Source organism: Castor canadensis, chromosome 1, assembly GCF_047511655.1.
Source record: "Castor canadensis chromosome 1, mCasCan1.hap1v2, whole genome shotgun sequence".
Classification (NCBI taxonomy): Eukaryota; Metazoa; Chordata; class Mammalia; order Rodentia; family Castoridae; genus Castor; species Castor canadensis.
Genome location: NC_133386.1, coordinates 61,342,563 through 61,356,764, shown reverse-complemented (window position 1 = coordinate 61,356,764; position 14,202 = coordinate 61,342,563). Strand labels below are relative to the sequence as shown.

The 14,202-nt window shown below is 35.3% G+C and overlaps 1 protein-coding gene across 8 annotated transcripts in view; it reads right to left on the bottom strand.

Moving 5' to 3' along the window:
* Ascc3 (activating signal cointegrator 1 complex subunit 3) overlaps nt 1–14,202 on the bottom strand; it is a 357,473-nt gene that overhangs the window by 277,688 nt on the left and 65,583 nt on the right. For 7 of the 8 annotated variants that reach the window (XM_074077814.1, XM_074077822.1, XM_074077820.1 and 4 more), the window contains exon 5: nt 3,451–3,571. In XM_074077814.1, coding sequence (XP_073933915.1) covers nt 3,451–3,571 — 121 coding nt within the window. Of the gene's footprint in view, nt 1–3,450; nt 3,572–4,963; nt 5,104–14,202 lie in introns of those variants that run through there. The other variant, XM_074077826.1, reaches the window with a different exon arrangement.

The window sequence follows — 14,202 nt, the reverse complement described above, 5'->3', positions numbered from 1 at the left end:
TCAGTATCAGAAAGCATCCATATTCTGAAAGTTTTAACATGTAGTACGAATTGAAAGAAAAGTGAAACTGTCCACAAATCACAATCAACAGCACAGATATTAAGCAAAATGGTCTAAAATGTGAGTAATGCCATTTAGTTATCAAAAATCAGGGTTAAGCATTTTAAAGGGTGAAACTGTAAATGCTTTGGATGACATAGTAAATGCTATGTGCTAGTATCATTAACATTTTAAGCAAATGTTATAGTAATAAAATACTATTGTTCATATTTGTGATCATCCAAACAAGGAAACTGAAATTCTAAGATAGTATGCCTTCCTCATTGAAAGATTGGTAAGGTCTCAACCAGAATATACCAGAAACATGCAATACTGAAAATAAATAGGTGACTTTTTTAAAAAGTCAAGTTGTAAAGCATCAAATGCTTAAATGTATGGCTCCTCTTATTGAGTTATATAAAAGTTGACAAACAAATGATTAGAAGTAATTATAGCAAAAAAATTTTACTGAAGAATAATATAGAAGCTTATATTCCTTTAGAATATAATTATGACAGAAAAAAATCTTGTACAATACTCAAAATGTTGTCACATGACAGCATGTACTAAGGTAGTTTTGATTATGTAATACACCCAACACTAAACATTCTCCACACCTCCCCTGAAGATAGAATTTAATTCACAACTATCCTTAACTTAAAGGTCAGTATACTGTACTGTGTCATTTCTCATTTACCTTACATTTCCTGGCTATAAGAATAGTGATGTAGGGTGCATATAAAAATGAATTTAAAAGTCTCAAAAAAAGCATCAATGAAAACAAACCATTACTCTCTAAGATAGTTATTTTAGAGAACCAAGAAAAGAACAGAATATGGTTCTTGCTAACTACCATTAATGAAGAAAAACTACAATTTGGTAGTTATATAGAAGAATCTTGGAGTATCATTAAACACAAAACATATAAATGAATGGTAGCAATGATGAAATAACATTGTTACTTCATCAAGTCTAAAGATCCCTTTCAGGAAGAGTATTTCCTACCCCTCAAAAAAAATTTAAGGAAAATAATTTTTCATGCTATATACAACAATAAACTACTAAAAATTTTCCAAAATATGCTAGTTGTCAAATTCTTTATTACAGACCTTAGAAAATGTTAAAGTTTATTTAAGTACCCCAAATTTACTAGCGTATAATCATCATTCTTAAATAGTACAAACGCTAACAATGATCCAGTATAGAAATAAAGGGTAAACGCTGAGAAAAATAGAAAACACTTCAGGGGAAAACAGATAGATCAAATATGTATTTATTTATTTATTAGTATGCTTCTTTGTCTGTTTTTGAAGGGAAGAGCTGGTACTTGGTTTTGAACTCAAGGACTCATGCTTGCTGCTATGTAGGTGCTCTACCACTTGACCTACACTCCCAGCCCTTTTTGCTCTTTAGTTGTTTATGGGATATGGTCTCACATTTTTACAAATTCCATGCAATCCTCCACCTTATGCTTGACACCAAAACTGGGATGACAGGCACATACCACGACCCCCAGTTATTGAGATGGGTCACAATGGCTTTTTGCCTGGGCTGACTCCAAACCACTATCCTGTCAATCTCCACCATCTAAATAGCTAGGGTTATAGACAAGAGCCTTGGCACCTAGCCTCAAATATATTTTTTAATAATTTAAATTTGGTATTTTTAATTAAAAAGTATGCTGCTTCTAAGAAGTTATACTAGTAAAATGAAATTTATGATATGAAAATTATGAACATGAGATAACTACGCATATAAAGTTTTCAAAACATGTGAAGTTGGACTATCTTTAACATCAATAATAAATTATAACTTTAAAAAGTTAGAATCATGGCTAGCAGAGTGGCAAGTGCGAGGCCTTAAGTTCAAACCACAGTACCATCACCATCCCCCAAAAAAGTTAAAATCAGTATATATCTCCACAGTAACATTTAGGAGACTAACAGAGAAAAACAAAATTCTCAGAACCTACATCACAGGAGTAGAAATTTGATTCATTCCTTTTCTTCTGGCAGACAGAGATTTTAAATTTCCCTAAACACCACTGGCTCTCTACAGCATGAGCAAGTGATTATGAACTATCTATAGGAGAGCACTGCTGCACCAGGGCAGGTTAGAACTGTTCAGAACCAAAGACTTGCAGAAAAAACAAGATGATCAATTCCAATCTTTCAAGTTTCTAACAATATCAAAGCAACTCCAGGATTCTAAGGACATTTACTATTATTAAGGAAATGCATAAGAAATTCTGAACTTAATAAGAAATTCTGGATTTAAAGCAAAAAGAAATTCTGAATTTAAATCAAGGCTGTTTCTATAATGTCTTTTTTAGTGCCATAATCATTAAAAAAATTAACATCACTTATATAGAAAATGGATAGAAGCTGAGAAGTCAACATAGACAGATGATGAGAGGATCTAATTTCTTATGCTCATGTACCTCAAAAAATTTCAATCGGCAAGTCTGGCAAGGTACATTTGGGTAAAGGTACATTCAAAAGTTGAGTGGTATGAAGAATGTATTTTGTATCCATATGAAAATATCAGAATGAAAACTGTTGAAATTGTTCTAAGAAGGGAGAACAGGGAAAGAGGGAAAGTGATGGAGGGGGTAAATTCAACTAAGATATATTTTAAACACAAATGTAAATATAACACAGTACTCTCCTGTACAACTATTATATGCTAAAGAAATCATTAAAAAAAGGAAATAAAGGATAACTTGTGAACTTAAAAAGAAATTTCATTTTCCTGTCTGTTATTTGAAACCTCTGTGCATTGGATAATGTTTTTGTAATTTTGGCTTAAAATAACATGTAATACATGACACTAGAGGTATTCAACTTGCTGAGTGTGATAGTTGCATTGCAGTTAAGCAGAAGACTGTCACTGTTCTTAGATGTACGCTGAAGATTTTATACTGAAGTATCATGATGTCTGCAACTAGAGCAAAAATTATAAAAGAAGGGGTTCGTGTGCTTGTGCATATGTTCAGAGAAAGGGGCAAAGGGAGCAATATGTCAATGACTGGTGAATTCACATGAAGCATAAACAACTGCTCGCTATATTATTCTTGCATATATACCACAAATATGAAAAATTTCAAAATAAAAAACTAAAGAGAAATATAAGACTACAAATAGACTATATACATTGGCTTTAAAAAAATTGTCTCTTCTAAATGTTTTTACCTGTCACAATAAAAAAAGTCATACCCAAACACTCTCATGCCCTTCTATTTGGGCTATTTATATTTGTTTTATAAAATATATCCAAAATCTACTCAACGTAAATGGTAATAGTAAGTTAGAAAATAGACCAAAGAATATAAAAAGTATAATTATATTAAAAAGACCTGTTCACCAATGAATCTTTCTTCTAAATTAGAATTGCTTATACATACTTTCTTACCTTGAAGGACCTGAAACTTATGATCATTTGAAGAATTAAGAAATCTATCCACAATTGTAATTCTATTCTGGAGGAGCTTTTCAATAAGATCAAGGCCTTCTGGTCCCAGCAACTCAAATAGCTTTACAATGAAAAACAAACAAAATGCTGTTAACACAAATTAACTTTTGCAACTTATTAACACCCTACTCAACACAACAATGTCAAACTAATATAGAAGTAGTACCCATAGTTTAAGAAACACAATTAATTAACTTAAGGTAACTAAATCTTCACATTGCTAAGAAACCTTCAGCTTTATAAAGGCTATCTGCAGTTATATAATGAAAGATCAGGATTCAACTTTTAAAAATAATTATAATTTGAATGTATAAGTCTAAATTAAAAAATAATGAATTAATAACCTTTGTTTCTTTTGTTATATAAAAAGAAATTGTAAAACTTAATTTGCTTTTCAACATACTGTTCTCTTTTTTCCAAAGAACCCAGAATACCATATTCCAAAAGTTGCCATTTCAGACTTAACAATTGGATGTTTAATGAACGACTATATCACATTTTTGCAAGTATTTTAAATGCTTAATAAATCTGAAATCTAAAACACAGTGCTGCAAATGCTTTATGTAACTTTACAGAATTTTTCCAGGCATATTTTACTCTCCTATGCAGTAGTTTCCAAAGATTAAGTTGATTTCAGTCACAGGGTCAGTGTTAGGATTTAGAGATGTTTAATTGCATGAATGTATGATGAAACTGTTGTATAAAACGTCAATTTCTTAAAGTATGATCTGGGAATATATGTTTTTTCTTCCTTTTCAAAAATGTTAATACTCGGGGGAATCCAAGTTGGCAACTGGAACACAGCCACAGACCTTCTGACCTCCATGATCCAGGGGCTTTGATAAGAAGCTGGAGACATGCTTGGCTGAGGTAAAACACCAGGGAGAGCTTTAACATCAGCACTCTGAACCCCTAGCTCCTGGGTTATACTAAAAGAATTATACCACCTTATACTAAAAGAACAGCAGGCGCTGCACGTTAAGCCCCACCCCATAGGCCCACGGAGCCCTGCTCCATACAACATGGGATCTCTGATTCTCTGGCCCTGCTTCTTTGCCCCTCCAGGATTGTGCTACCCCAAACTCCCACCCCTCACAATGGCAGGATCTCCATGGAAGCCCTAAAGGCCGGGGATCCACAGACATTTATGATCTCCACCAGGCCACACATCCCCCAAGGCCTGCATAGCCCAGCAGGAGCTCTATTTTGCCAGGCTTTGCCCACAAGACCAGCCATGGAGGAGATACAAACACACACATCTCCTTTCAGCTGGGAAATGACCCTAAGGCCCACACAATCCTGCAGGAGCTCCGTTTTACTAGGCCATGCACCCCCAGACCTGCAAGATCTCTGCTCTGTTGAGCCATGCCCCAAAGCCTGTACATGCCTGCACACTATTCACTCTGCAATCCTGTGCCCCAAAGGTCTGCCAGCCAGGGACCCACACACTCACGATCTCCGTTCTGCTGGACTACACCCTCCAAAACTGTCAAGCCAGGGATCCATATGCACACAGGATCTCCAATCCATTGGCTGCACCCTTCAGGCATGCCAATCCCAAGCTCCAAAGTCCGCTACTTCACCTCAGCCAAAGGCCTCCACCAAAGGTCCGTGGGACACCACCCACCATTCACTTGCCACAGGAAAGCTGCAAACCTACCTAAGAGACATACACAGAAAGCTCTGGATGCTGAAAAACTAACATCAGAACAACTAAGACTGCAATTCTACTGTTCCAAAACTGGTAATTTCTTTTTTTTTTTAATTTTAATTTTTTTCTCCCTTCTTTAAGGGATTTGCTGACTGGTTTACTGTTTGATCACTCACCATCTCTACAACCTTTTTATCTGTTTTCCTCACTACTCTATTCCTTTTATCTTTTCATCTCTCTCTCTTTTTTATCCTACTTTCTTGGTTTTGTTAGTATCAATATTGTTACCCAGCCAATACTAAATTACACATGGTTCAGGGATAGAAATGTACCTACTGGAAGTATGGGAAGAAGAAAAAGGGAAGGAAACCATTCCCCCCTGAAAAATAAAGTAATACAGGATTTAGAGCGAAATGAAGAAAACAGATACCCAGACCCAGACTACAACAAAACAAAGATAGACTATACCAAGGAACCCAATGAAGCCAACAAAAACACACTGAAAGAAGAAATCCTACAAGTAAATAATGAGAATTTCATAGAGCGGTTACTAGACATGGTCAACCAAAATGTACAGGAAGCACTCAAGAGATTCCAAGAGGACAAAAATAAAGAATATGACAAAACACAAAAATAAATAAATGAAACCATAGCGCCCTAAATAAATGCCAAACTGAAACTGAGACCACCACAAACAGAGAGATAAACGAATTAAGGTCAAAAACTAACAATATTAAAGAGGAAGTAACCCATGATATGGAAAGCCTCAGAAAAAAGAATGAAACAGAAACATAAAAAAAATAGAAAACCATTCCAGCAGAATAGAACAAACAGAATACAGAATCTCAGAACTTGAAGATGAAATGGCAATTAAAGGAAAAACTGAAGAACTATTAGTTAAACCACCCAAGACCTGTGAAAAGAAAATGCAAGAACTCACTGACTCCATCAAAAGACCAAACCTGAGAATCATGAGCAGAGGGGCAAGCAAAAGGAATGTGCAATATATTCAACAAAATAATAAAAGAAAACTTCCCAATTGTAGAGAAAAGTATGTCCATTCAAGGACAGGAAACTTCCAGAACACTGAACAGACCTGACCAAAATAGAACCACCCCACGGCATATTATCATTAAAACAACAAGTACAGAAACCAGAGACAGAATATTGAAGGCTATAAGGAAGAAAAAAAAATAACATACAAAGATTAACCCATCAAAATCATAGCAGACTCCTCAATAGAAACATTAAAAGTAAGAAGAGCAGGGAGTGAGGTCTTCCAAGCACTGAATGAAAATAACTTCAATCCTGGGATACTCTACCCAGCAAAACTATCATTCAAAATAGATGGAACAATAAAAGTCTTCCATGATAAGCAGAAACTAAAACAATATATGACCATCAAGCCACCACTGCAAAAGATTCTCCAAGGAATTCTGTGCACAGAAAAAGAATGCAGACAAAACCATGAACGAGCAGGCAATACCAAACCACAGGAGAAGAAAAGGCAAGAAAGTAAAGAGTAACATTGATTCAGCTACACACAATCAAACCCTTAATCAACAAAGACAACTACATGACAGGGATCACCACATATTTATCAATACTAACACCGAATGTTAATGGACTAAATTCCCCCATCAAAAGACACCGACTGGCAAACTGGATTAAAAAGGAAGATCCAGCAATCTGCTGCCTACAGGAGACCCACCTCATCGACAGAAACAAACACTGGATGAGAATGAAAGGTTGGAAGAAGATTTACCAAGCCAATGGTCCCCAAAAACAGGGATGGGTAGCAATATTTATCTCAGACAAAGTAGACTTCAAACCTACTTTGAACAAATGAGATAAAGAAGGACACTCCACACTAATAAAAGGGGAAATGCACCAAAAGGAAATAACAATTATCAACCTATATGCACCCAACGTCAATGCACCCAATTTCATTTTAGATCCTTCATATTCTGAAGGATCTAAAAACATATATAAATTCCAACAAAGTGGTAATGGGAGACTTCAATACCCTCCTATCACCAATACATAGGTCATAAAACAAAAAACCAATAAAGAAATCCTAGAACTAAAGTAAACCATAGATCAAATGGACCTAACTGATGTCTACAGAATATTTCATCCAACTTCTGTACAATATACATTCTTCTCAGCAGTCCATGGAAACTTTACCAAAACTGATCATCTCTTTGAGCACAAAGCAAGCCTCAGCAAATATAAGAAAATAGAAATAATCCAATGCATTCTGTCTGACCACAATGAATTAAAATTAGAAATCAACAACAAAAACAGCAATAAAAAATATCCAAACAATTGGAAGCTGAACAACACATTACTCAATGATGAATGGGCCACTGACAAAATAAAAGAGGAAATTAAAAGGTTCCTGGAAGTTAATGAAAATGAAAACATAACCTACTGGAACCTATGGGACACAGCAAAGGCAGTCCTGAGAGGAAAGTTTATTGCCATGAGTGCATATATTAAAAGGACAGGAAAATCTCAAATCAATGACCTAACACTAGAGCTGAACTCCAGAAAAACAAGAACAAACAAACCCCAAAACAAGCAGAAGGAAAGAAATAAAATAGAATCCAGGAAATCATCAGACACTACTTTGAGAGCCTATACTCTAATACATTTGAAAATCTCAAAGAAATGCACAGATTTCTAGAAACTTACACCACCAAAAACTGAACCAAGAGGATATTAATCACCTGAACCTATAACACAAAAAGAAATTGAAGCTGCAATCAAGAGCATACCAAAAAGAAAAGTCCAGGACCTGTCGGATTCACTGCTGAATTCTATCAGACATTTAAAGAAGAACTAATACTAACTCTCCTTAAACGGTTCCATGAAAGAGAATGGGAAGGAACACTGCCTAACTCATTTTATGAAGCCAATATTACTGTCATCCGCAAACCAGACAAGACACCTCCAAGACACAGAACTACAGGACAATTTCCCTAATGAGCATCAATGCAAAAATACTCAATAAAATAATGGCAAACTGAATCCAACAACAAATCAGAAAGATCATTCACTACGACCAAGTTGGCTTCATCCCAGGGATACAGGGGTGGTTCAACATACGCAAATCTATAAATGTAATACAATAGAAGCAAAGACAAAAACCACTTGATCATCTCAATAGATGCAGAAAAGTCTTTGATAACATCCAACACCACTTCATGATAACAGCTCTAAGAAAACTAGCAATAGAAGGAATGTACCTCAACATTGTAAAGGCTATATATGACAAGCCTACAGCCAACATCATATTTAACAGTGAAAAACTGTAACCATTCCCCCTAAAATCAGGAATGAGATAAGGGTGCCCACTATCCCCACTCCTATTCAACACAGTACTGGAATATCTAGCCAGAGCAATTAGGCAAGAAGAAGAAATAAAAGGAATACAAATAGGTAAAGAAGCTGTCAAAATATCCCTATTTGCAGATGACATGATCCTATACCTTACAGGCCCAAAAAACACTACCCAAAAACTCTTAGACACCATAAACAGCTACAGTAAGGTGGCAGGATAAAAAATCAACCAACAAAAATCATTAGCTTTTCTATACACTAACAATGAACAAATTGAGAAGGAATACATGGAAACAATTCCATTTATAATAGCTTCAAATAAAATCAAATACCTAGGAGTAAATTTAACAAAGGATGTGAATGACCTCTACAAAGAGAATACAAACTTCTGAAGAAAGAGATTGAGGAAGACTACAGAAGATGGAAAGATCTTCCATGCTCCTGGATCGGTAGAATCAACATAGTAAAAATGGCTATACTGCTGAAAACAATCTACATGTTTAAGGCAATTCCCATCAAAATTCCAAAGACTTTCATCAATGAGATTGAAAAATCTATCCTAAAGTTCATTTGGAAACACAAGAGACCACAAAAAGCCAAGGCAATGCTCAGCAAAAAGAGAAATGCTGGAGGTATCACAATACCTGACTTCAAACTATATTATAAAGCAATAGCAATGAAAACAGCATGGTACTGGCACAAAAACAGACATGAAGACCAGTGGAACAGAATAGAGGAGTCAGATATGAACCCACACAACTATACCCACCTCATTTTTGATAAAGGTGCCAAAAATATACAATGGAGAAAAGACAGCCTCTTCAACATATGTTGCTGGGAAAAGTGGTTACCTGTCTGCAAGAAACTGAAACTAGATCCATGTCTATCACCCTGTACTAGCATCAACTCAAAATGGATCAAGGACTTAAATATCAGACCTGAAACTCTGAAGTTACTACAGGAAGGAGCAGGAAACACTCTGGAACAAATAGGTATAGGCAAAGACTTCCTCAATAGAACCCCAGCAGCCCAGCAACTAAGAGAAAGGATGGACAAATGGGATTTCATAAAATTAAAAAGCTTCTGTACAACAAAAGAAATGATCTCTAAACTGAAAGGACCACCCATAGAGTGAGAAAAAGTATTTGCCACCTATATATCAGACAAGGGACTGATAACCAGAATATACAGGGAACTTAAGAAACTAAATTCTCCTAAAATCAATGAACCAATAAAGAAATGAGCAACTGAACTAAACAGAACTTTTTCAAAAGAAGAAATTCAAATGGCTGAAAAAATGCTCACCATCTCTGGCCATAAAGGAAATGCAAATCAAAACCACACTAAGATTCCACTTCACCCCTGTTAGAATAGCCATCATCAAAACCACCAACAACAAGTGCTGGCAAGGATGTGGGAAAAAAGGAACCCTAATCCACTGCTGGTGGGAATGCAAGCTGGTGCAACCACTCTGGAAAAAAATTTGGAGATGTCTTAAAAATCTATACATAGACCTGCCATATGATCCAGCAATCCCACTCTTGGGGATATACCCAAAGTAATGCAACACAGGTTACTCCAGAGGCACCTACACACCCATGTTTATTGCAGCACTATTCACAATAGCCAAGTTATGGAAACAACCAAGATGGCCCACTACTGATGAATGGATCAAGAAAATGTAGTACTTGTACACAATGGAATTTTACTCAGCCATGAAGAAAAGTGAAATCTTATCATTTGCAGGTAAATAGATTGATCTGGAGAACATTATTCTGAGCGAGGTCAGCCAGGCTCAGACCAAAAGTCGTATGTTCTTCCTCATATGCGGACTTTAGATCTAGGGCAAATACAGCAATGTGGTTGGACTTGGATCACAAGAAATGGGAGAGCACATAGGGGAGATATAGGAATAGGTAGAAAACCCAAAACATAAAAACGTTTGATGTCCCCACTCCAGAGGAACTAATACAGAAACCTTACAACAACAGGTTTTCATGAGCAGGGGATCAGGAACCAAGGTAAAGATCAGTTAGAGCTGAATCAACATGGGTCGTAACACATGGGTACATGAAAGCAATAGTAGGAATCTTTCTGTGTAGCTATCCTTAACTCAACTAGCAAAAACACTTTGTCTTTCTTATTATGCATATGTCCTTTCTTCAACAAAATCATTGATAAGCAGACCAGGACCTGCCTGAAACTGAGGAAGGGAAAGGGGGAATAGTAGGGGAGGGGGGCAAGGTGGAGAAATGACCCAAACAAGGTATGCATATGTGAATAAACAAACAAACAAAAAAAACCTACTCACAGCACACAAATAATGTTAATACTCTAATTTTGCTTGTGAAGATATTAAACAAATTCTGTTATCAGAGAATCCACAAGTAAATTCATAAGATAAAAAATTTTTAGTACAAATGAGACACTCTATGTGTCTCATAGAATATAAACGAGATATTCTGTGTGTAATGTTCTTTATGCTGCTCACTTTATGGAAATTACATATACAAAATGACAATACAAACAAAATTAAGAATGACACCATCTGACCAATCCTACAGATGTCATCAAAATATATTAAACATTTATTATATGCCACGTACTAGGATAAACACTAAACCTACCAAACAAATCCTCTTAAACAATCATTTCAAATTAAACTACTATCAATAGTTTGGGACTTACAAAAACTAAGCATTTAAGAAATTTACATCAATTGTCCAAAGTTACAAAGCTTACAGTAGAGTATTGAAATAACTATCTAAAGAAAAATTTAAAGAACTTTTCACTATACTATGGTAACAATTTGGAATATTTCTCAGAAAACTGTGTGGTATGTCATAAAGATACACAATCTATGAAAAAATGTCCTAGCCAGGAGTAGTAATCCTAGCACTTAGGAGGCTGAGCCAGGAGGATCATGAGGTTGAGGCCAGCCTGGGCTACAAAGTAAGAGCCTGTTGCAAAAAACAAACACACAAACAAAAAAGGTATTGAATTAAGAAATACAAAATACATATGTGGAGTTAGGATTCTTTTTTTTTTTTTTTGCAAAAGCAAAAGGTGGCTCAGAGTTTAATCCCAGCACACACATAAAAAAGAAATATAAAAGTTTAATTTGTAACATCACCACTACCTCCCCCCCCAAAAGATGCTATGTGGCAGAAAGAGTTTAAGATCAACAAGATAAAGGGTGCCGTAAGAGAGAATCTAATTTTTCTTTTTCCCTTTCTCACCAGACTTCTTCAAAGAATAATTCAGTAATAAAGTATGGCATATGGACTCCACAGGGACCTTAGACTCTTCTAGTAGATTCAAAAAATCAAAGTTGTTTACATAATCACATGTAGGCGCTATTTGCCTTTTTCATGGCTTTGTCGGCAAGAAAGCATTGATGGGTACCTGCACACAAAGGAGCAAATGGTATGAAACTATCATGCAGGCATAGTTACAAACACCAAGGAAAAGCCAGTTTCACTTAAGAATAACCTTAAATGAAGCAATAAAAATTATTACTTTCAAAAATTTCATGAGGACACATCTTAATATTCTTTGTGATAAAAAAGGGAAGTGCTATATAAATCACTTTTGCGACACACCAATATATGAAATATATAAGAAGTGCTATGAAATTGTTCCATACAACACTATTTTGATTTGAGAAATGACTGAAGATAAACTATGGCAATTCAGACTAAGATATCTGACAGACATGTCCTTTCAAAAGAAAGATGTGAGCCTGCTACAGCAAGGAAACAACTGAAAGTGTTTGTTACCAATTTCTTTGTTGATAAAATGAGAATTTTGAACAACTTGTATTCACCAATATAAATCTGACCACATCCCAGTGTTCAAAAGATTATTCTGGTGAAATCAGTGGTAATATTAATGAATATTATTTTTTGATATTAAATAATAAAATGTGTCTACTTTTGGAAGACTGGCATAATTCACAGAATCAATTTTCCAAAAGACTCATACATGGCATTGTAATTATGCATGGGTAATAAATCTACTAAATAAAAGATCAACAGAGTTTAATGAAACACACTATGAAAATTTCACTAACATACTTCCATATTTTCACTCTAACCTTAAGAATTGACCAAATGTCAAGTTCTAATGTATGAAAAAAGCAATAACCATTAGAAAGGGCTTTTAATATATTGATCATGTTTCTAATTACGTATCTGCATGAGAATGAAATGTCTTTATATACTTCAACCAGCTTTTAACATCGATCCTCCCACATATGCCTCCCACATAGCTAAGACTACAGCTATGCCCCACCACTCCTGCTTGTTGATTGAGATGAATCTCACTAACTTTTTCCCTAGGCTGGACATTAACTGCAATCCTCCTGCTCTCCACTACCCAAGTCACTTGGATTACAGGCATGAACTGCCATGCTGTGACCAGATAGGTTCCTTTGTAGAACAAGATGACTCTAAACTCATATGGAATTAGAAGAAACCCAGAATAGTCAAAACAATGTTGAAAAAGTTTAGGACTCACATTTCCCTATATCTAAGCTTATAACAAGGCAACACTAATAAAAACAATGGGGTACTGGCACAAGAATAAACATACATATCATGAAATAGAATGAAGAACACAGAATTAAACCCATGTGTTTCTGGAGAAGAAAATACTGGTAAAACTAGCTAGTCATGCAATGAAAACAACAAGAAGGAAGACATGGCATGGGAAAGAAGAGTAGAAAGAAGAGGAGTTGGGAGGAGGATGAGGAGTTGGAGGAGGAGAGAAAGGAAATGGAGGTAGGAAGAGGAGAAAATAGAGGAGAAGAAGAACCACCATTGTGTCATTACATAAATAAAAATTAACTCAATGTATCAATGACCTAAATGAAAGAACTGAACTATAAAATACAGGAGTAAATTTCCATGGCCTCAGATTTGGTGAAGAATTCCTTTTGGGGAGAGGGTGAGCTGGGGTCTGAAATATTCTACTACTTGAACCATTCCTCCAATTGGTAAAAGATTCTTAAATATGACTTCAAAAGCATGACCAACGAAGAAAACAGACAATCTGAACTTCATTAAAATAAGGCACTTTCATGCTTCAAAGAACACTGTGAAAAAAATGAAGAGACAAACCAAAGGATGTGAGAATATATTTGAAAATCACATATCTGATAAAGAAATTTTATCCACAATGTAGGGAAAACTCTAAAAACTCAGTAATAATTTAAAACACTCATTACAATGAACTAAACAATAAAATGAACAAAGCATCTAAATTTCTCCACAGAATACATACAAATAATTACACCAACCATGACACCCAGCATCATTAGTGATCAGGAAAACACAAATCAAAACTACAATGAAAAAATTACTTGAGACCCAAAAAAGGCTATTAAAAAGGGGAAATAGCAAGTATTGGTAAGTATGTAGAAAAACTGGAACTCTTATACATTGTTTATGGGATTATAAAATTGTATAGCCACTATGCAAAATGGTTTGCTTGTTTCCTCAGTAAGTTAGCCAGAAAATTATTACATGACCAACAGCCCCACTTCTAAGTATACCCCTAATAGAAGTGAAATATGTCCAAATAAAAAAATGTACACAAATGTGACTGTTCAGAATAACCAAAAGGCAGAATCACCTAAGTGTTCATCAATTGATGAATGCATAAAAAAGTATTCCATTCAATGGAATACTACTCAG